The following is a 23,809-nucleotide window of genomic DNA, read 5'->3' as shown; positions in this document are numbered from 1 at the left end:
TAGCTGAGGCTGAACAAGGTAATGTTCTGCCTTCTTGTCTTAGATCTCATACTGTAAATAAGTGTCCATTTTGTGGTCCATTTAGCACCAGGTTGTTCAGATTTTTATGTCTTCTGCTTTTGTTTGTGTGTGTGTGATTTCAATGTTTAAAAGGGCCCACAAACAGTGCTGAGCTGCTGTCTAATGTTTCTAAGCATAGGAAGGCTGTGCTGTTGCCCTCAGAGAAAATATGTGTGTTAGATAAGTTTCATTTAGGCATGAGTTATAGTGCTGTTGACTGTGAGCTCAATATTAATGAATCAACAATATATATTAAATAAGTTGTCTTTAAGCAGAAGTACACATAAAATAAGATTATCTATTGCTGAGTTGACTAAAATGTTGTGACCAGATGCTCACAGGATCTTAACCTTGTATTTTTCTCTAGGAGGCATGGTTCAGTACTTACTAATTCAGTGTTTGCAGCAACTTTATAGATCATAACTACTACAAATAATGAGATTAAATTGTGTGTGTATGTGTATTTCTACGTAGCAAAATTACCACAACCAATACCTCACTGAACAGCATATTATAGTTTATAATATATACCTGAAAATCTCATAAGTTAAATCTAGTGAAAGTTTATATACATTTACCCTTTAATCCAACAATCTCATTTCTAGAAACCTATCCCAAAGTTACAGTATCAAATAAAAGAATACTCATCACTGTGATCTTCTAATGGAAGTGCACAACAACACCTTTGAAACAGTCTTGACAAAATTGAACTTGAATCTTTTATGCCTCTAGATCTAATGATCAATTTACAGAAAATTCAAGGGACAGAGGAATATGTAAAACATAAGTGGATGCAATCAGCAGAATCCTGACTAGACATTCTACTGGACAAATGACCTGGATTCCTCAACAATAACCAACTCCCTGCACCTACACACACACACACACACACACACACACACACACGCACACACGCACCCCACTTAGACCTTTAAAAAAAGTTTAAGCACTGGTAGTCTTATGGAATAATGTTCATAGCAGCTTTATTCTCAATAACAAAAACCTTCATTAACCAAATGTCCATCAACAGGAGAAAGGATAAACATACTGTAGTAGTGATAGCAATTATATGAAGTAGACTGAATCTCACAGACATTGTACTGAGAAGAAGCTAAACATAAAAGAGGATAAAGGCCTAGAACAGGCACTAATCTAAGGCTAAAATAAAAATCAACATAGAAGTTGCCTGTGAAGGGGTAAGAGGCACAAGGGGACCATCTAGGGAGATGTAAATTCCTATGTGATGATAGGGATATGGGTTACATTGGTATATCCATTTGTCAAAACTATACAACTAAGATTTGTATGTTTAAATATATGTACAAACACTGTTAAAAAATAATGGAATGGAAATTGGAGAGTGGGTAGAGGTATAGATGATACAAGAAAAAAGACTGATGGTCATGATTAAAGCTAGGTGTTGTGTATGTATATTATATTGCTTACTTTGTATGTGTTTGAAAATTTTCATAATATGCAACTTTTTTAAAAAGAGAGACTTAAGAGATAATAACAACTAATGGATTTTTGTATCTCAATTCTTAAAAACTGTCTGGATATTTGAGGATATTAAGAAAATATTCAGGGGGTTATTTTTAGGTGTGATAATCAAGTTATAGTTTTGTTTTTAAAATAAAGATATCTAGGGGTGCCTGGGTGGCTCAGTAGCATCTGCCTTTGGCTTAGGTCATGACATTGGGGTCCTGGGATTGAGCCCCACATCAGGCTTCCTGCATGAGTGAGGAGTCTGCTTCTCCCTCTCCCTCTGACCCTCCTCCCTGCTTGTACCCTCTCTGTCTCAAATTAATAAAAAAAATCTTTTAAAAAATAAAATAAAACACTCAGTTTTTAAAAGACACATATGGATATACAGATAAAATTATATGGCATCTGGGATTTGTTTTGAAATAAATCAGTGGGTGTGGTGGAGATAGAGACCAAACAAGGTTGACCAGAAGTTGAAAATTCTTCAAGCTGGATGATGGATACATGGGATTCATTGGACTATTCTTTGTTTTTCTGTATACTTTTAAATTTTCTAAGATCTATAAATGCTGCATTAAAAACATACTCTCATAAACTGAAAAACTCCAGGCTGCCAAGTCTGGTCAAATGGATGGAATGGTGTGTCTCTGCTAACATGCAATGCTGATTTTATCAGAGAAGAGACAGGCTGGGGGTAAGAGGCCCGGCTGGTAACACTAGAAGGGGGCGTGCGGTGACTCAGGTTGGGAGGCTGGGAGTTTTAAACAGTGACACAGCGGGGTGGGGTTGTGAAGAAACTGATCTCCGAGAGGTAACTGTGGAGGCAGGACAAGCAGGAGACACAGATGCTTAAGGCAGCATGTGAAACTGAATGGGGGAATTATCTGAGAAAATATTAGAGCAGTAGCAGTTCAGGAGATCTAGTTGTGAGACATTAATACTGAGAAGGGCAGAACTTAAGTAGGAAATTTTTATTGGCAAAGTCCAGGATTCCTGTACTCAGGTCTATAAAGAGATGTTAAAACAAAACAAAAATTGGTGAGTTTAGAGTAACTTACTATTTTACTTACCAACATAAGTCAGAGAACTAGAGAAAACTACCAAAGAAAGATTGGGTTATGGGGCACCAACCTAGCTTGGGGGGTGAACAAGGAGAATTAAAGTGAACATCATGAAGTTAGAGTCCTATAACTTGCCAACTTTAAATATGGCTATTTACCCTAAATCCCTTCCACACCCTAGCCTGGCTCCCCAGTATTCCCTAACTGTGTCTACATACTACTATTTCAGAGATGGTAATGTTTCATGGTCAGTGTATTTCTTTTGTACTTGAACAAGTCAGATACGTCCTTAAAGGTATTGGTAAAAAGATTTTTAGAAAATAAGAATATAGGTAATTATGGCAAAGTATTCGAAATCATTTTCAAAAATGAATAAAAACTAGGCTCTCACAACATGGCAGATTGAGCTCATTGCAGCCATCTTTTCTGATACAAATACATAGACATCCTGGGCCTGAGAGAAATCCTATTGCCAGAGGGAAAAAAATGTTGTGTCAGGAGAAAGGGACTCTAAGTCAGACTTAAATCTAGGCCTTATGGGCCTGAGGCCAGGGTTTTAATGCCTATAGAGGGACAGGAGATGTACTGGTAGTGCGGAGGTTAGAACTGGGACCCCTGCTAACACCAGGACTTTCAAATAGCTGAAAGCCAATATCCAAGCTCAAGGCAGTCAGGCAGTAGGAAATTCCTCCTTATTTGTGGAAGGGTCAGCCTTTTTGTTCTATTCAATCTTTCAACTGATCAGATGAGGCCCACAGTGCAATTCGCTTTACTTAGTCCAATGATTCAAATGTTAGTATCATCCAAAAACACCTTCAGAGACACACCCAGAAATAATGTTTAACCAAATATCTGGTCCAGTCAAGTTGACACATAAAATTAACAATCAAGAGTACTTAACCTCATAGAGTTTGTCAAAGATTGAATGAGGTAACATAGAGCAGGACACTTGGTACAAATAAGATCTTAATAATGCAATAGATGTTAACTGTTGTTATTGGTATCACTCTACACACTCACTGGAGGATCTTTCTTTAAAGATTTATTCATTTATTTATTTATTTATTTATTTATTTATTTATTTGAGAGGGGGATAGAGGCGCAGAGGGAGAGGGAAAGAGAGAGAAGCAGACTCCCTGCTGATGCTGAGCACAGAGCCCAAAGCAGGGTTCAATCTCATGACCCTGAGATCATGACCTAGCCAAAATCAAGAGTTAGACACTCAACGAACTGAGCCACCCATGCACCCCTTTCCCCAGGGCTCTTATCCATTCCCAGGTTCAGTGTTCAATGGCATCAGTACTCAATATTTATCTCATGCCTTCTGGGTATCATCACATTCACTTCCAGTTCTATTGTCCAAAATGAAGTTCATTATTTTCCACTAAGTTGCTTCTCTTCTGGTGTTCACTATTAACGAATCGCTTCAATGTGTAATGTCCAGTTACATAGCTAGAAACCTCAAAATTATCCTTCTCTCCTCTTTCCCTCACCTCCCACATCCAATCAGCAATTAAGTCCCATTCTATCTCTCGAATGTCTTTGGTATCTGTTCTCTTCTTTCCATTCCCCACAGCTACTTAGTGTGTCCATCATCTCTCACCTGAATTATTATATATTCTTTAAACTGGTCACCTTGCTCAAACACAAATATGATTGGTATCACTCTTCTGTTTATATTCTTTCAACAGTTTCTCATTGCCAAACTCCTTGGCATGGCATGGCATAAAAGGACTTCTGTGATCTGATCCCAGAAAATTTACCTAACCTCATGATTCAGGTTGCTCACCTCATACCCTATGATCTGGCCCAAATTGCCTGTTGTTCTCCAAGTAGGTCATGCTATTTCATCTTCCATGTTTTTTCTCATAGTGCAAGCTCTATTAAAATGTCCTTGGTCACCTGGACATGTTTCAGGACTTAGCTCAACCACCATCTCCTCTTTGAAGTGTTTTCTGACTGCATTCTCATGTAAAACTGATTATTCCCTTGTCTACGTACCCACTATTTCCTAAACATACTTCTAGAAAAGTGGTTATAAAATTTTGTTGTACTTATCTATGCACTTGCTTATAAGCTTTCCAAGGGTTGGAAACATGACTAATTAATCTTTACATCCATAGCTTGGCACTATGTACAATGAGTATTTGATGAAGGAATTAATGCATGAAACGTGAGGTATAAAAGTACAAGTAATTATTCCATGAGCAGAAAAATCAATAGGTATGGTAACACAATCTAAATCTTCTCTCCATGAGTTTTCCACTTCTTTCATTATTTAGTATTTTTTAAAGTTCCAAAATAACTGTTTGCATACGTGTTGATTGGCCTAATACTGAAAATATACAGGCTGCATTCTTTGGTGTATAAGCATACTTCTTTAAAAAATTAAAATCTTAACTAGCTTGTCTTTGACATTTTCCAAATATATCTAAAATGTCAGAGACAGCATTTGGGGCCTACAAATCTTTTGAGTGAAAGCCCAGGCCTTCAAATTGTGTGCCATTCACAGGTTTAAAATAGGAACATGTTCCATGTTGACTGTGAGCTATTTGGAGACTTTGAGAACATTAAAAGAGAATAATTTTATTTTAGGGAAGACTATTGGAAGATAGAAATTTTAAGAGATAACCTACATAATACCTGAATATTAAAATGCAAACACAATATTAGTACTCTCAAATCTGAGCATCTCAGCAAGAATTCAAATGTAGTCTACGGTCTTCCAGATCTCAAAAAGAAGTCTGCCTGCATTTCTAATAAAAAAAAAAAAAAGCCCAACTTTTAACATCCATGAACAGGATATAATCATTTGTCAGTATAAAATATGAGAAATTTGGACAAAATATGCAAAGGTATGTTCACGTGCTGCAGATGAAACGTTTGCAGTAAAAAGAGAAAAATAAGTTTGCAACAGTTTTTTTCAAGTCATAAGAAAAGATTGGTGTATCCAATTCCCTCTACATCATTTTCTAGCAAATTAGATTAATTGCATCATGTTTTGGAGAAAGGTATTAACATTGTGATTTTTCCTTATATTCATATTCTAAATATCATTTTCATGTATATTTGGAGGAAGAGTAGAAACATCGTTCTAGTTGATTTTTATGTAGTCAGATGGTGGAGGAAACACTGGAATTTACTGAGCAAATTCCTAAGATCAAGAAGTTTTTAGAATTTAAGAGATTTAACAAAACCTTAATTATTAGTCATTTTTTACTGAAATGACTAGATATTTGAATATACCAAATTTGAAAGTGCAGATAAGCAAAAAAGGATAGCTGCTTTGGTCAAAGAACTGTTAAATATTAAACTAGACACATATACTGAGTAGAGGGTGAGTGAAGGTGCACTCATTTCCTGTGATTGAAGTTTCGCACTGCTGATTTTGAAGAACTATACAGAAGAGTACGGTGAACACAATTTCAAAGAGAGGTTCACTGATTTTCATAGATAAATGAATGCCACTTTTATTTTTTACCTAACTTTGGAGTACAAACCTCACAATATATCTAAATTGGGGTATCTCAGGGCACCTGGGTGGCTCAGATCGTTAAGCATCTGCCTTTGGCTCAGGTCATGATCCCGGCGTCCTGGGATCGAGTCCCCATGTTGGGCTTCCTGCTTAGTGAGGAATCTGCTTTATCCTCTGCACTTCCCCTCGGCTCGTAGACTCTCTCTCTCTCAAATAAATAAATAAAATCTTTTAAAAAATAAATAAATTAGGGTATCTCAACCTTATTATGGAGGCTGTTTCAAAGTAATGTATATTGACTGAGCATTTTCTCTATTCCAAGGACTCTACATGTATTTCCTCTTTCAAGAAAAACTGATTGAACTAATGGTAAGCAATATTCATACAAAAGATAAACTATACTCGTAATTTTAATGACAATTACACGAACTCCAGAATTATGTTGAAGTTGCTGCCAATGAGACCAAATCTTGAGCAATGTGTGGGTTTGCCTGATTCTGGGAAATATACTTTACTTCATGAAACTAGTATAAGCAGGTAGCTATTCTGATTATGTCCATAACATAAAATGGACATAGAATGTCCATAACTAATATAAGCAGGCAGCTATTCTGATTATGTACATAACATAGAATATAAAACAACAATGCCTATGAATTAGAAGTTTATTTCTCAATCACTTAAAAGAGGTCAAGAGATAGAAACCTGTGTTCTAGAAGCTATGTCAGCTCTATGGTCATTAAGGACACAGATTTCTTTGTATTTCTGATTCTACATTCAAACATACCTTTTTAGGATTTCATTTTATCCCCACTGTTGACCTATTAGCTAGACCTGTTTGTTTTATTTTTGATGGGTGTTCTAAGATTTAGAATGTACATTTTAAATTTATCACAATTTACCTTCAAATAATAGTACATTTCACATACAATGTAAATTCTAACAATGTAATTCCATTTCTCCCTTCCATCCTTTGAACTATTATTGTCAAGCATTTTACTTCTACATATGTTATGAACTCTATAAAACAGTATTGTATTTTTGTTTAAGTAATCAGTTATTTTTTTAAGAATTTCTAAATGAGAGGGGCAAAGCCTTTTGTATTTACTTATATAGTTACCATTTCCAGGACTCTTCATTCTTTAATACAAACTCAAGCTTCTGTGTGTATGTGTGTGTGTGTGTTTTAATGCTGAAAAAGTTGCTTTAACATTTCTTGTGGTGCAGTGTAACTGGCAACATTCTCTCAGCTTTTGTTTTCTTTAGCTTTCATTATTGAAAGATATTTTTTCTAAATATAGGATTCTATGTGACAGAATTTTTTTTCTTTCAGCACTTTTTTAAATGCCCTTTCATTGTCTCTTGACTTGCATAGTTTCTGATCAGAGAAGTTCATTGAATTTTCGTCTTTGTTTCTCTATACATAATGTGCCTTTCCTCCCACTGGCTGCTTTTGATATTTTCTTCTTACCGCAAGATTTCAACAGTTTGATGACGATGTCTTTTTTAGTGGTTTTGAGTGCATGTGCTTACCCTGCTTAGGGCTTATTGAACTTCTTCAATCTCTGGGTTTATAATTTTTGTCCAATTTTTAGCCATATTACTTCAAATATTTTTTCTGTCACCCTTTCTCACCTCTCTCTCATCTGGAACTCCAGTCACACAAAAACTAGAAAACTTGGTAATATCCTACAGATCACTGAGGCAGTTTTTCATTTTTTTTTTCATTTTCGTTGTTGTTTAATTTTTTTTTAGTTTTGGGCTAGATTCTACTGCTATGTCTCCAAGTTTACTAATCTTTTCTTCAGAGTGTCTAACCTGCTTGAGTATTAATCTCACTCAGTGAAATTTTTATGTCCATTGAAATTCCATTATTTTATATCTCTAATTTCTCTTTCAGTATATGGAGCATATTCATAATAGCTTTTAATATTGTGGACTGCTAATTCTACCATCTTTTTCATTTCTGGCTTTGTTTATGTTGACTGACTTTTCTCCTGGTTATAGATTACATTTTCCTATTTCTTTACATGTTCTAGGTCTCTTGCTAGTTCCTAGGCATTTTCATGATCTTCTTGCCTACGCATTAAGTGCTGGTGTTCCCCAGGATGCTATTATTGATTCCTCCTTTTCTGATGTACATACTCCCTGTGGGTTATTTCATCCATTCCTATAATTTTGACTACCGTCTATATGATGGTATATTCCAATTGTATCTTCTGCTGTCCAGATCTTTCTTCAGAGCACTAGAGTCATATATATAATATATATGTATATATATAACTGCCTACTCCACTTCTTCACAGAGATGTCCAGAATTATCTCAAACTCAACATATCCAAAGCGAATTCATCAAATTCCCCCTCAAAAGCTGTTCAATCTTCTGTATTTCCTAACTCAGTTAATGGCATCAATGGCTCATAAATCTCATCCTTCTCCTTCCTTGTAATACATATTATGGATCCCCCCCCCCCCTTGCCAGCCTTCATTCTTCTTTTTCTGGGCAATCACCCCTGTGTTCATTGGGATATCCAACACCTCCCCATCACAACTTGGAGGAATCTAACTCCTTTGGGGCTGGGGGCAGGGCATATGTCTTTATCCTTAGATAATTAGTCTCATGTCATTCCCTGGTCATGTATAGAAACATGAACCAGTTCTTGAGACTTCTGGGGAAAGGTAGTTTTCTCTCCCTTCTAAAACAGTTTTCAAAAATTTCTTTTTTTTTTTTCTTTTCATGTACCTAGATGGTGAAACTTAAAACCACAGGAATTTCTTAAAACCACTGTCATTTGACCATAGGCTAATACTAAGGAAGGAAAAGCAATGAAATAAGAGAGAAACATGACATCTTTGAACTGTTGAGTCATTCAGCTTTGAAGCCCACCTTTTCATTGGACTTTCTATCTAGACAGGTAATATTGATTGGTTAAGCCAGTTAGAGTTGGGGTTTTGCTGCTTGCAACCAAAAGCATCATAATTGATAACCTTCCTTCACCTTTCACCCCCAAACATAGGCAACTGCTCACTAGGTTCTATTAATTCTCTCTCTTAAATAGTGTCTGATTACCCTCAGTTCAGTCTCCTGCCACTGCTGATGCCTTAGTTCGGGCTCTCATCTTTTTTTAAATGCAGAAAATGCATTTCTAAAATACATATCTTATGAAAATTTCATCTGCTTACAGTCCTGGCATGAGTTTCCATTGCTTCTAGAAAAGAGTTCACATTCCTTAGCATATTGTATAAGATTCTTCATTCTTTTTCTGTGTCTTCTCTCACCACTCCCTCAATCCTGTTCTACCAACAATGCTGAACTCTGCCAAGCCAGAATACTGCACAGTCTCATGCCTCTAGCACTTTGCTCTTCCTGCCTTCCAACTCCACCCCCCATGCTCCCACTCACTTCTCTCTTCCCCTCCTCCACCAAAATACTCAAAACACCCTAACTCACAGCCATCTTCAAGTTCAAATGTTCTTGGAAGCATCTGACCTTACTTGAGTCTGGGGCAGCTGTGCATCAAAGCACCTGGTATGCTTTCCTGTTATAGTATTTATCACACTGAGTCCCTTTATTTACCTGTCTCCTCTATGCACAGCAAGCACTTTGAAAACAAGAAATGTTTCTTTAATATTTCTGCATCTCTATTTCCGAGAACCAACAAAGTATACTGAGACATAGTATACTCAATAAGTGTGTTTTTTCTTGAATGAATAATTATGTGGTCTACAAAAATAAGGATTTTTGATCTTAAGATTCTATTTGAAAACCTCCGTTTTTCTTCCACTACATGTTTTTCTGATTTATAAGCATTAATCTTTTTCTTCCAGAGTATGTATGGGTTTTCAGCTAGGGAAGGAATACAAGAGGCTGGGACAGGTTACCTTTAGACCTTTAGAGATCCAGTAACTGTGTCCTGCCTTCTACCACCCTCCTCCACCACCAATTCACACCTCGGTGCCTGCCTGTATGGGTGTAGACTTAGCTGACCAGCCCAACAGCATACTCAGACTTTGGTTCAGACTTCAGTTACTGCCAAATGAAAGTTTGCCAACATATGTGCAGTAAACAATCTTCCACGTCCCACGCATCGTTTGAACTTATGTATATTTCTTAAAAAATCGTAGGCTTTAAAATAAACAAACCTGGGTCATTTTACGCTGAGCAAGTAAAAAATACCAATATTAACCCTGAACTCTTTCTTTTACCTTTGCTGGTCTTAAAGTCTGATGTGACGAAATGAAAAAAAATTAACAAGGTGATGTTCCTAATCGTTTTATCACTTCATTATTAAGTTACTGGAAGCAACTACCTTTCTACAAGTCTTAGGTAAAAAAAAAAAACAAAAAAAAAAGTTGAATCTAAAGCAGAGAGGACTCTTTTGAGGGAAGGGAGGGGAAAATGGGCATCTGTGATTCGGAATTTTGAAAGAAAATTAAGTAGCAGGGAAATGCCAAAAAATATCGACAGGAAGTCCGACCTCACTGGGCACTTGTGAGTGGTGAAACTAGGAGCTGGGGGGGTGGAGCAAAGTAGGGAAGGAGTAGCTGGGGGCGGGATCCCTCGCCGTACCTTAGGACAAGGAGGGCCTTGTTCAGCCAGCAGCAGCGAGGAACGCGGTCTCTCCCTCCGAGTGTCGGTGACCATAGCAACAGTGGGGGCCGACCCTCTCGCCCTGAGCATGCGCAGTGCAGAGACAGCCGGGAAGCCTCCACCGCCACGATGGAGCCCTCGGTTCCTTGCGTTGGAGGACTACAACTCCCAAGAGACCACTCGGCGCCGCGTCACCGCCTCCCGCTGTGGCCCTGCCCCCGTCCCGTCCCTCCTGCCCCGCCTTCCGGCTAGTCCCCTCCCCTCCCTCCGAGTGTGTGTCAGTGACCCAGAGGCGGTGTGAGGCGGAGGGACCGTCGGGGGGCGCCGCCGCGGCCGCCGCCTCCACCAGCAGCCGCAGCCTCCGCCGCCGCCGCCGCCGCCGCCGCCGCCGCACCGCGCGTTCGGGTTGCCTCAGCCCTCCGGGAGCGCACCACAAAGCGGGCCCCGCGCCTCTGCCTGTGCCTGAGCGCGCGGCTCCTCGGCGCTCGGCTCCGCGGCCAACTTCCCTCGCGGGGCTCGGCCGGCTGGCGAGGGAGGCGGCGGCCGAACGCCGGGCTGTCTGCTCGCGCCGCTCGCGTACGCACGCTCGGCCCCCTCGCTCCGGCCCTCGGGGCCGTGCTGGGCTCGCGGCCGCCAGCGATCGTCCGGTGAGTGTGGCGGCGGCGGCGGCGCGCGGGCGGGCGGGAGGGATGGTGACGGGGCCGGCCCGGCGCGCGGGCGAGGCGGGCGCGCAACTTCCTCAGCGGCGGCCCGGGGGCCCCCAGCGCCGGCTCTCCCTGCCCGCCAGCCCGCCCGCCCGCCTGCGCGCCCCCGCGCTCGACGCGGCCGGGAGCGGAGTTCGCGGCGCCCGCATCCCGCGCCCTCGCGGGAGGAAGGGCCTTTGTGAGGAGCCGGCCCGACGCGCCCTCCCCCTCCGCCCGGGAGCCCCGCGCCCCCCGCGCCCCCCGGCGCCGAGCCGCGCGGGCCGCGGGGAGGAGGAGAGAAAGGAAAGAGAAACAAAGGGGGCGGTGGGCTCCTCTTTTGTTCGTGCGCATCTGCTAACTTCTTTCTCCTTCCTTACATAACGCAGACTTCCAAGTTAGTCATTCTTTTTATTGTTGTGATTCTTGTCATCGTCTCCGCGCGTCTCTCCGGCGTCTCCTTTCATCTCTGGATCTCAGAGCAGTTCAAAGACACTGATTAATTACGCCTCTGCGCGCGTGTGTGTCTGTGTGTGTGCGTGTGTGTGTCTGTGTGTGTGTGAGGGGGGTCTCCCCCCTCACGAAACGACGTTGATACGCCCGTTTTTGGTTCGGTGGGTAAACTGAGTCCCGGAAAGAGCCCTCTACCCGATGGACACTCTTGATCTGCCGCCGCGCGCCGAGTGTCTGAGGACCCGAAAAGGCTTTATGAGCCTGAACTCGTTCTCCAAAGGCGCCCCCGTGGAAAAGTTCAAGATGCTCCTTTTAGTTAACAGGTTAACTCAAGTCTAAAGTAAAAGAAGTCTGGGTAAATTGTGAGGTAGCTCAGACAGCAATTCTGGTTGCATAGTATCTGAATCCTAAAACCTCAAAGGATTCGTGAGAAATGCCTCCCTGGAGCGTGGAGAAGCCTGCAAAATCCTACACTTCCCTCCCCACGTACTTTTAGTTTTGTACATTCAGGGGTCTCATGAGGCAAGAGAGCAATTAAGGGGGGGGCGGGAGGGCAGAGATGGTTTTGTTTTTTGTTTTGTTTTGTTTTGCTTTTTTAATGTAGATTTGACAGATTTTGATCACACACAAGGAGATGTGCCTTGTTTTTATCCACAGCCTTCCCATCGTGTAGTCCTCACACAGTATGTTAGCAAATAATGGAGGGAGCATTTTATCCATAAGGTGCTGGCTGTGCCAAGGACTGAAGCTTTAAGTGTATGAAAAGGTCATCTGTTTGTTTTGGTTCAAAGGCTGTGTACTTTTCCTCCTCTGCAGAGTGTTATTTTGTTTTCGTAGCAGCTGATCTTTTGTTTCAGAACTGGCTTTGTCTTTCTACACTGAATGTGTAGGGTAACTGAGAAGAGATGTAAAGTGATTTTTGTTTTGTTTTTTGTTTGTTTGTTTTTAATCTGCATTGTAGTGTGGATTTAGATTTTTTGAATTGTGGAGAAGGTTCAGTTTTTCATTTCTTCTGTTTCAGCCTATGATGTTTTCTTTTAAACAGGAAATGTTTCCTCAGAGCGATCAGATTTACATCTCTCAAAACATTGTCCTTATTGTACAAATATATCGTACCAATTCCTTTTGTTTCCTTATTCGCACCAACAACCTCTTCTGGAGGAAAATGCGTAACTCTGAGGACAAGTTTATTCGTTTTGGTAGTTGAACCAAACTGGAGGGTACCAAAAATTTAAATCAAGCATCATTTCTAGTAGTTATTTCCTGAGTTGAATGTGATCAAAACTGTAGTAACAGTGAGTACTTTCACTTATCCGAATTCCTCTTGAATTCACCTTTGTATGATATCGTTGCCCGCGCCCCCCCCCCCCCCCCCCCACACACACACATTTTAGATTCTGGTGGTTCCATCAGAAAAGGAAAAGTGAGACATTTGTTATTTTCATATTTCTCTCCAGTCCTCTAACCTGTCCCGTTCCTGTAGTATGTTTAAAGAGATCTTGAGTTTAAAACAAACATTTGGAAATAGAACAGTTAAGTGTTTGGAAAGTTGCATGTAGTGGAGTGGTTTTTTATGCCTCATCTAATATATTTACACCTTTTAAAGAGAAAAGTGTCACCTAGGTTTTTATTAATGTGTTAGAGATGCTGTAATGCAATAATAGCAGTATTTGTCGACTTAAAAAAAAAGGCTAGAAATTGTGCCTGAATGACAGTTTTGGGGTAAAGGGGGAGAATCTGCTCTCCTTAAAATTGTCATTTAGGTGACCTTGCAGTTTTTTGGTTATATTGAACTTTTCCTGTAGCTTTTCAAACCGGAGATATTTGTACTCAAAGGAAACTACTAACACAACATCTTTGCTCAATCACTAGAGTCCAAAGGCAGAAGTTAGTGTTGACTGGCAAAGGCTGGCACCGCAGGTTTCCTGATGTCTTTGGGACTGCTTAAAGAAATGACTGAAAAGCACAGATCAAGGAACTAAGTCTAATACAGCAAATGCTAGTCAGGCATGTTTCAAGGGGAAGCCTCTGTATGTTGCTGTTTGACTTCGTTTCAGCTTCTTTTCAGGTTGTCATAATTAATGTCACTGATATGTTCAGAGTCTTGTCATTCAGAATATGTCTTACTGTAGTTGTCTAATGGGTCAGATGATAAGGACTATAGTAATCCTGCTTGTGAACAACTGTTTGCAGACAGAAAATTCTGGAGCTGATAAAGATTTTGAGCCCAGGCTTACAATTCAAAATTATTTTTCTAACATTCTTACATATATACATCTTACCATTCCACATCAATATAGACCTAGCCTAGTATTTATTAAATCAGAAAGATTTCTGTGGATAATTTTATTACATATATTTTAACTATACAATATATAATATATTAAAATTTCAAAATGACAGGTATATATGATGTATATGATGGCACTAAGATAGTTCCAGGAGTTTCTTTGGAAAAATCAGTTATTCCAAAAGTTACATTTATGCCATTTAATTGAAGAGAATGAAACAAGTTTAAGAGCCAGAGAAAAGGAGGAGGAGGAAAATCAACAGAAAAGGAAACCTGATGAAGATGTTTTTAAAGAGTACAATATAAAAGATTCCTGGCAACATTATATAAGGGACAAAATTCTAGCTAAAGTCTATAAACAGTGAATTCCACTTAGCACTTTCTGTTTATAGATTTCTAGCCATCTTTTCCAGATTCTCTCTAAATATATTACACAGGAAAAGTAAACAGAAATCATTCTTTCAAGGGATTTGGGGATTTTTGTTGAGTTTTTTTTGTTTTTTGTTTTTTTGTTTTTTTTTTTTTTTTACACATGTGGTAAGGGGGAGGATTATCATTGCTTTTCCTTAAGTTTGACCTCTGGCAGAGAAGATGTTCCCCACACTAATGTGTGGGAACCTCAGAACAAGAAATATTGGCCACTGAAAGAACTAGATATGTCAAGTTATGCCACTAGCTTTTTTCTTACATTATGTCAAAAGACCACTTCTAATTTTCCTGCCAAAGGTTGAAAATAATTGCCTCACATGTTACGCTTAGTAGGTCCTACATAATTTCTGTTGTTGCTGAATTAATTTGCAAATATTAAAGAAGGAAGCATGTGATTTCTTGAGAGAATATCAAGGAATTTGTGAGATTTTTTTCCTTTTTAAGTAGAAATAAGTATCAAAAAATATGAACATCTGATTGGAGGCTTTCAATTATCATAGCTTCCTTCTGAAGTAAACTTAAAGGAAAAGAGCTTTGTCAAGTAATTTAAGAGAAATGAATTGTAAATGAGTCTAAGAAGATGTGATTATTTTTTTCAGAATGTGTACACGATGTTTTATTTTCTTTTTTTGTTTTTTGCTGCAGTAAACTCTGTTTCAGAGAATAGAATTCTACATGGTATTCCTCGTGTTACCCCTGTAAAACTTTTATACACCTCAAAATGCCATTTACAGGAAAATAGAATATGTTGCTGTTGCCTGTAAATGAGAAAATTTGGACATTTGTCATTCCCCACTTAATCTTGACTATTCATGTAGTTAAAAAAAAAGTTCTAAATTCAATACACATGTGATTTACTTCCTTTTCAAAGAATTTATTACTGATTTTTCTTTTATAATGAACCCCTTGGGATGTTGCTAATTCTAAAAATACGTATTACCCCTAGTTTCCCACCATCTTCTGCAGTTTCTGTTTCTATCATTTTTTGGCTGCAATTTGCTTTCTTCCCTAAATTGTCTAAAATAAGCTAGGAAATGTTTATGCATACTTGACAAGAAATACAGTCAGTTATTTATTATGCTAAACTTCAGCTAAATTTCAACATACAGGGTGCATTGAATCTGTTTTGGTGATAGAAGTACGCTTACTTTGAAGAGGGGGAGATAAAGCAGGGATAGTGAATAGATTTCACCTTGGGTACCAAATCTGGTTGCTTGGTGGGGGCTCCCTGTACTATATTTAGAAAACTGGGAGTCCCAGTTCAAGCTCAGTAGGAAAGGATATGGTGATGGGCAGTTTCTGCTATTGGGTGGGCAATGGACTTTTGTCATGAATGCCAAATATTCATTCATTAAGTATTTATTGGATGTCTTTTATGTGTCAGGCACTCATATTAGTCATACAGACTAAAACTAAAAGCTCTGCTTTATGGTGTTTACATTCTAATAACAAACACAGGCAATAAAATAAATAAGTAAAGTATTTCATGTTTTAAGGAGAAATGACCTCATTTCTTCAGGAAGTAAATAACAAGAAATAAGAAAAGGAGAGGAAGCTCTAAGATTTAAAGAGACTTCAGAAGCATATCCACCAAATGCAATGTATAGACCTTAGTTAGATCCTGCTTTGAGCAAAACTAACTATAAAAAGATGCTTATGAAAAATTGGCGAAATTTGGACATTGGATGTCTGATGAAAAGAAATTGTTAATTTTTGTAGGTGTGATAATGTACTATGAGTTTTAAACAAGAGTCCTTTTAGAGATCTAACGTATTTATGAATTAAAATGTCATGTCTGGATTATTGCTCTAAAATAATTTGGACGGGAGAGGAGCATAGATGAAACAAGATTGGCCATATATTGAAAATTGTCGATGGTAGATGATGCATACCTTAGATTTCTCATATTCTCTCTACTTTTGTATATGTTTGAAATTTCTGTAATGAACACTTTTACACACACACAAGAGAATAAAGCAGAGAAGGGGAAGAAGGAACAGGTGGGTTGTAATAGGAGGAGGATGCAGAATAGACCTCATTGAGAAGGTATTTGAGTGAAGACTTGAAGGAAGGAGGTGAAGGAGTAAGCCTTGCAGATAATCCTGGGACAGGACACAGGCGAAGAAAACAGCAAGTATGATGGCTCTGAGGTAGAGAATCTTGACTAGAATACAAGAAACTATAAGACCAGTGTGGCTGGGTTAGAGTGAAAGAACAGCAGATTGGATAAGAAAGGTAAAGGGAGGAGCTGGGACACCAGATTTTATAGGGCCTGGGTGGTTATCCATCTTGCTTTAAAGTAAGGACATTTATTTTATACATTTAACTAAAATAAGTCTACTTTGGTCACCCTGGAAGCTATACACTTATTTCAAGGATACTAGCATTACTCAAAATATTTTTGGAACTACCTTTTTTTGGTAATTGCCTTCTAAGCCAGTTTAGGAGCCACACATGAAAATAGCTCAGTACCTTATATTTGCTCCTTGTTTTTAAGGAAAAAGAGGGTATTAGCCATATGACATCTCATTTCATTTATCAGATATGACTCAAAAAGACTTTGGGACAGAAAGAAAATAGGAAATAACTTCAGGCTGTTTCTAAAATCCATATCCACTCTGAGAAGGCAATTACTATTTCTGAAAATCAGATCTACCCATAGACTGAAAAGGAGTTTTATTAATGTTGTGGACAATTGCAGCATCATTTGGAATAAGGATCTAACCTCTGAGAATGACTAATACGGAAGAGACTATTACACTCATTTAGATATTTAGGTTTTGTCTGATGCATTAAAACATATACACACAAAGCTGTGCACACTTCTTAAAAATTAAGTACTCAAGACCATCATTGCCGATAAGTTTTGTGTTATGCATTCAAGACTGAAGAGATGGCATTTATAATGTAATGAAGTTGTATAACTTTCTTGTTGCTATGGCATACACTTGGGGAATTGAAAGACTAACACACATTTAGTGTTTGAGACTAATCTGGCTCTCAAGTCTTAAATTCATGCTTCAATTCTCAGATTAGTGGTTGCTTCCAGAACATGATGATTTGCCATAATAGAGAACTGTGTTTAAATCTTTATTATTATAGAAAAATTGATCTCATCTTCCAAATGTTTGAAAGGCCCCCTCAAAAAAACCCTCCATGAATATAGATTTTTAAAATCTATTCATAGAACGATATACATTTGGAGATTACTAGTTTCAAATGATTTTGCACTAAATGATTTAAATGATAAATGATTTTCATTTTTTGTAAGGATAAGTTTTCCAACCTGAGAAACTAAACTTATTTCAGGGATTTTTACTTTGTCAATAACATTGAATTTAAAAAACCATTTTTTTCTAGTTAATTACACATAATAGAAGAGCACAATGGTTTTGTATTTTTAATCAATAATATGTAGGATTTAATGGCATTAAGTAGAATTTTTGACCTTTATTATATAAATTGCAGGGGTGCCTGGTTGGCTCAGTCAGTAGAGCATGCGACTTTTGATCTTGGGGTTAAGTTTGAGCCCCGTGGTGGGTGTAGAGATTACTTAAAAAAAATAAAATCTTAAAAAAAGTAATAATAAAGTATTGCATAAAGTGACCACTAAGAATATAATAAAATAAATTGCATAAAGTGACCACTAAGAATATAAGTATGGATCAGTATAAGGAATATTTGATAAAGCTCCCTGTTTTAAACATTTTTAGAAAATTCTTTAATTTTTTAAATTCAATCAGAGTTTTTGATCCTTTTAGTGTGTGTGTGTATATATATATATATATATATATACACACACACACATATATATATATATGCAGAGGTTTACATATAGATAGAACCTTTCTTCATACACTGTATATACTATCAGGATTTGGATGCTATGCTGGATTATGTAATGTATTTTAAACACTAGCTTATTGGCCTGGAACAGAGAACCCATGTTTAATTCGTGGGCTTTCCATTAACTCTGAAGGTCTTTACAAACTATCTTTGATTGCTCTGTAAAATGCAATAAAAAGAATAATAGTTTTTCATGAAGGACTTTGAAATTCTATGGTGGGACCATTCTGATGTGTGGCTCATTTTAGAACTAGCTTTCAGTCTGTTGATTTGGTGGTAGGATTACGAATCTGTTTTTATTTCCATTTTTGTGGAATAAATAAATAGCTTATAATGGAGGAGGAAGAGAAAGAGGGGGAGGGGAAGAGAAGGAAGGAAAGAAAAAATTGGCTCTCACAAAATAGTAAACTTGACCATGGATAATTCTGGTAAGTTGGATCTGCTTAAGTGTCCATGACTTAATGAGCTAAGACTCAAATTATTAAATAGAAAATAGTAATAATAATACAGCTTCCATTTCAAGAAAAAAACTTGCTTTGCAAAAGGGATATCTTAAATTTCATGTTGACTTAAGCTTTGTGACCATGATAAAGCCTGTATTTATTTTGGGAAATAATAGCAATAATGATAATAATGTTAATAATGATGGTGATAATAAGTAACACTAATGAAGAATTATTTGAAAATTCACTCTCTAGGAGTGCCAGGGTGGCTCAGTAGGTTAAGCATCTGACTCTTCATTTTGTCTCAGGTCATGATCTCATGGTCATGAGATCAAGCCCTGAGTCTGGGCTCCATGCTCAGTAAGGAGTCTGCTTGTCTCTGTCTCTGTCTCTCTCTCTGTCTTTGTCTCTCTCTCTCTCATTCTCTCCCCCCTCTCTCCCCATCTCTCCCCCTTTTGCCCCTCTCCCTCCCTCTGCTCCACCCCCTGCTCATGCATGCACATGCACTTGCAAGCTCTCTCTCTCTCTCTCTCTCAACTAAATAGACCTTTTAAAAAAAAAAAAAAATTCACTCTATTACTTAAACTCTGTAGGTTTTTGCTGCATCAGGTTCCAGGATTTTCTTTTCAAGTTGCGCTTTGAAAGGTATTTGTATTCCACATCTCTGTAGCTCTCACTTCATCTCTCTCTCTTACTTTCATCTCTTCTTCATTTTTGTCACTGGCTCTGTTTATGCACCTTTGCTTGCTTTAGTGCCTATTGCCCTTCCACCATGTTTTCTACATGCCTGCTATTTTTTATACTTGGAGAGTGGGCTTGGAATGAATGAAGGGTCTTAAAGTAGTAACAGGTAGATGACAGATATAACATCTGTCCTATTTGTGTCTTTTACCTGCTTACCTTCTTTTTTACCTTTTCTTGCCCCCCATTTTTTGGTGTGTGTTCTAGAGGAGAGATGGTATATTCTATCAGTTAGGCTCTAAGAGATAACTCTGTGACCCAAAGGATACAGTATTTTTCAACTGAATAATATAGGAAATAGTAGTAAACTCATTGATTTGAAAGCCTCAAGAGTTAGTTCTGCATCCATCCAGAATGAAACTTAAACTAGCAAAATTTGACAGAATTAACAGCCTCGTAGAATTTCAAACACCATTTTCAACTCTTGGTGTATGTTGTCTTTTCTAAAAACATCAATCAGGGACTTCACCATCACTGTAATAATGGTTAATCATAAATGGCCTTGGAAAAAAACTGTCCGGACTTCTGATAAGGTGCTTTTTTGACCGTTAAGAGGAAAGGGTAGAAAGATCAGTAATGTGGTAAAGAAGTTTATAACTTCTTCATCCTTTCATGGAATAAATTATAAGATGACTGGCCCTGATTTTTTTGCTGGTTAGATGCTCATTGTAGTGTGCAGCCTGTCAATTGGCTTAATCTTTAGAAGGCCTCATAAAGTTTAATATTATTTTTTAACGATAACTGAAAACAACTGGAGGTATTTTGTTGGTTCCTCAAAACCTGAGTGTTGGATTCCTGGGTTTTGGCAAATGATACCCACAGTACTTCATGTTCCTCTGGGTCTATGCCAAATTTAATGAACTGCGTGTACTAGAAGGACTAAAAGCTGATTTTCTTTAATTTAGACTACTGTTAACATAATGGATTTTTCTTTCATTTGTTTCTTACTACTATTCTTTAAATTTGACAAAGGACCAAAACATCCAAATTACAAAACTAATTACGTTTATCTTTTGTGAGAAATGTGTTAAATGTGTGTTTGTTTCATAAAGTAGTGGTTGCTTCTAATTAGAAACCACAGTAATATAGACAAACTTCATGTATCTGAAAGTTTTTTAGATTTACTTAACTGCTTTACTGTAATTTTCATTTAAAATGGCATGATTTAGTCTCCGAACTAAGTCTGAACTAAGTTCACCAAAGGAGCAATGAATTTTGAGTTTTGCTCTTGAAGTGTTCAGTCTAGATCATGTATGTGACTTCAGTGACACCAGACCTTTTTTAAAAAATTCATAACTTATAGTTAACAAAAAGAAATTCACATTTTGTTAAAACTCCTTGGTTGTGTCTCTTTTATAAATGGTATACCAATCTATTTGTATGTAGTTGAGCTCTTAAAAACCAGTCTTTAAAGGCTTTAGCCAGAATTTGCCTCCTGAAGCTGTCTTTAAAATGGCTTCCAAAAAGGATTTGCTGGATTTCAGAACTGAGTAGGCTGTTAATGATTCAATATGCCCCCTCATTCTCCTCCTACTTCTTAAATTGAAAGCTCTTTCGTAGCATCTAGGTGCCCTGAGTCATCATGGCTAAACTCTAAAGAAGAATTGTCACATGGAAAAACTCACCATGAAGTAAAATTGTCAGAAAACAATCTGAGTCAGAGATCATTCATTGATCACAATGATACAACCTAGAGATTGTGGGCTTCATTTAAAACTTTGAAGGTACTTACATGTATGTCATTGTTATAGGACTTCTTGAAGACTTGTTTATTCTCAGTTAAATTTTAATTGGTTGATTTTTGCTATTACATGAAAAGGTTTTTATATTTTTTTATTGAATAAATGTATCAAAGAGGAAAAGCAGGATCAGGATAAAAACCAGTATACCAGAAGTCATGAGACCTGGAGTTCTGATCCATTTATTTAGTGAGTGCCTCATATATTTCATTTAACCTCTCAAGGTCTTAACTTTCCTTATCTTTACAAGGTTAGCAACTCTATGATAGCCCTCTTTGGAACCAACCCATGCAGATATACATAATACCTGACCCCTTTTTGGTACTGTATTGTCAGCAGCTAGATAGTTGGCATTCTAGATGAAATCTGTCATCTCTTCCAACTCCACAATTCCGTGATTTTAAATGACTTCCCAGTAGAAAGTCTTTTTTTTTTTTTTTTGAGTCTTTACTGTTTTTTTCACATCGAACAGAGTTAGAGAGATGGTAATTCACTTATTCTGTGAATTAAGAATTCTTTGTGGTCAGAGATAGCATGTTTGTATTTCATGTAGTACTATAGACTGAATGTTTGTATCCCCCACAAAATTCACGTATTAAAACCTAATCCCTAATATGATGGTATTTGGAGGGAGGACTTCTGGGAGGGGATTCCGTCATGAGGGCAGAGCCTTCATGAATGAGATTGATGACCTTATAAAAGACCTTAGATATCCCTCACTCCTTCTGCCAATGTAAGGATACTGTGAAAAGATGACCATCTATGAGCCAGGAAGTGAGCCCTCCCCATTACCTAATCTGCCAGTGTTGATCTTGGACTTCCCAGTCTTCAGTACTGTGAGACATAAATCTGTTTTTTATAAGTCTATGGTATTCTGTTAGAATACCCCCAATGGGCAAAGACATATCATGATGTTAAAAACAAATATTGGAAGGGGCACCTGGGTGGCTCAGTTGGTTAAGCGTCCGGCTCTTGGTTTCTGCTCAGGTTATGATCTCAGGGTCCTGAGATCTAGCTTGGCTCTGTGCTCAGCAGTGAGTCCATTTCTTGCCCTTTCTCTCTGCCCCTCCCCCCGCTCATGCTATTTCTCCTTCCTCCCCCCAAAATAAATAAATCTTAAAGAAAAAAAAAACTGGAGAAAATTCATGGGAACATTTAAAATTCCAAGTGGAGTGGAAACATTTAAAATGGTTAGTGGAAAAAAAATTTTAATTAAAAAAAAAAATAAAATGGTTAGTGGTGACTTGATTTAAACTCATTTCAACTCCTAAATGTTTCAATGGCAAAACATCAGGTTACTGAGATTCAAAGTGATGTGTCTATTTGAAGGGCACATGGTGAAGCAGAATGAATACTAGCCTGAGAGTCAAGAGGCCTTTTAGCTCTGCAAACTGTTCTTTAACCTGGTTGGTATCTTCATCTAGGTAATAGTATCAGACCATTGCTTCTCAGACATTAATGTATTATGCAGATTATTTGGGAATCATACTAAGATTCATTTTCTGATTCCGTAAGTCCAGATAAGCCTTGAGATTCTACAGTTTTAACAAGCTCTCAAATGTGTTACTGCTGTATACCATGGAACATATTTTAGAAAAGTGTTACGATGGTTTGATGTTCTTCTGGCTGGGTCTTTAAATCTTAACTCCACTTCTTTTTCTCAGACTCTTTCACATGAAATTTCATTAAACTTGTTTTTGAAGCTTCGTTTTTCTAGGTTCATTCCCTATCTTCTCAGTCTGATAGCTCCTTTAGTTTTGCTGTTTTTCACTTTCCAGAACCAACTTCATAGATGGTCATTCAAGTTAGAATAATAATAGGTAAGGTAGTATTCAAAAAGGCTTTGATAGGGACGCCTGGGTGGCTCAGCGGTTGAGCATCTGCCTTGGGCTCTGGGGTGTGATCCTGAGGACCTGGGATAGAGTCCCACATCGGGCTTCCTGTATGGAGCCTGCTTCTCCCTCTGCCTATGTCGCTGCCTCTCTCTCTCTCTGTGTGTCTCTCATGAATAAATAAATAAAATATTTTTTAAGAGGCTTTGATATAAAGAAAACTGGATTTAAATCCTTCCACCATTGATTAACAGCTCTATTGCCTTGGGCAGGTGACTTACTTAATCTTGTTGAGAGGAATAGAACTAATACATAAAACCCTCAGCACAATGTTAAGCATAACGTAGGTGATCAAAAATTGACAGTTGTTTTTATTCATACTGGTGTCTTGATTTGTAGAAGTGGAAAAAGAGAGGAAAAGAACTGTCCCCCAACCCAGGATCTGTGTGCCACATTTAAGTTTTCAAGTGCCCACTAGACCTATTAATCCATTTTCTTCAGACTTAGCATTGTCAAGAAGCTCTCTCTTCATTCTCTCAATATCTGTTCTGTCTCCTTCAATCCTGGTGGAAGTTAAGGTTTCACTATACGTTGCCCAAGCCAGGAACTTGTCAGTTGTGCCTTGATTTCTCAAGTACTGCTTTTCTCTTTCCTCATTTCTACATTCCCTTTGCCTGGGCTCTT

At 38.1% G+C, this 23,809-nt stretch overlaps 2 protein-coding genes across 9 annotated transcripts in view; one reads left to right on the top strand and one right to left on the bottom strand.

Annotated features, from left to right (window-relative positions):
* LOC144324415 (uncharacterized) overlaps window positions 1-11,785 on the bottom strand; it is a 95,497-nt gene extending 83,712 nt beyond the window's left edge. Inside the window, exons 1-2 of the mRNA XM_077915856.1 lie at window positions 11,733-11,785; window positions 10,652-11,406 (exon numbers count right to left, since the gene is read on the bottom strand). Of these exons, the coding sequence (XP_077771982.1) occupies window positions 10,674-11,406; window positions 11,733-11,785 (786 nt within the window). The 3' untranslated portion in view covers window positions 10,652-10,673. The remainder of the gene's footprint in view (window positions 1-10,651; window positions 11,407-11,732) is intronic.
* PELI1 (pellino E3 ubiquitin protein ligase 1) overlaps window positions 1-23,809 on the top strand; it is a 136,334-nt gene that overhangs the window by 66,116 nt on the left and 46,409 nt on the right. The window contains exon 5 of one of the 8 annotated variants that reach the window (XM_077915628.1): window positions 6,404-6,450. The exons of 6 other annotated variants lie outside the window; for them this stretch is intronic. The gene's annotated coding sequence lies outside the window, so the exon portion shown is untranslated. Of the gene's footprint in view, window positions 1-6,403; window positions 6,451-11,162; window positions 11,320-23,809 lie in introns of those variants that run through there. One more of the 8 variants, XM_077915630.1, reaches the window with a different exon arrangement.

Source organism: Canis aureus, chromosome 11 (assembly GCF_053574225.1).
Source record: "Canis aureus isolate CA01 chromosome 11, VMU_Caureus_v.1.0, whole genome shotgun sequence".
NCBI classification, from domain to species: domain Eukaryota; kingdom Metazoa; phylum Chordata; class Mammalia; order Carnivora; family Canidae; genus Canis; species Canis aureus.
The sequence above is the reverse complement of the archived record's forward strand: the minus strand, read 5'-3'. Positions and strand labels throughout refer to the sequence as shown.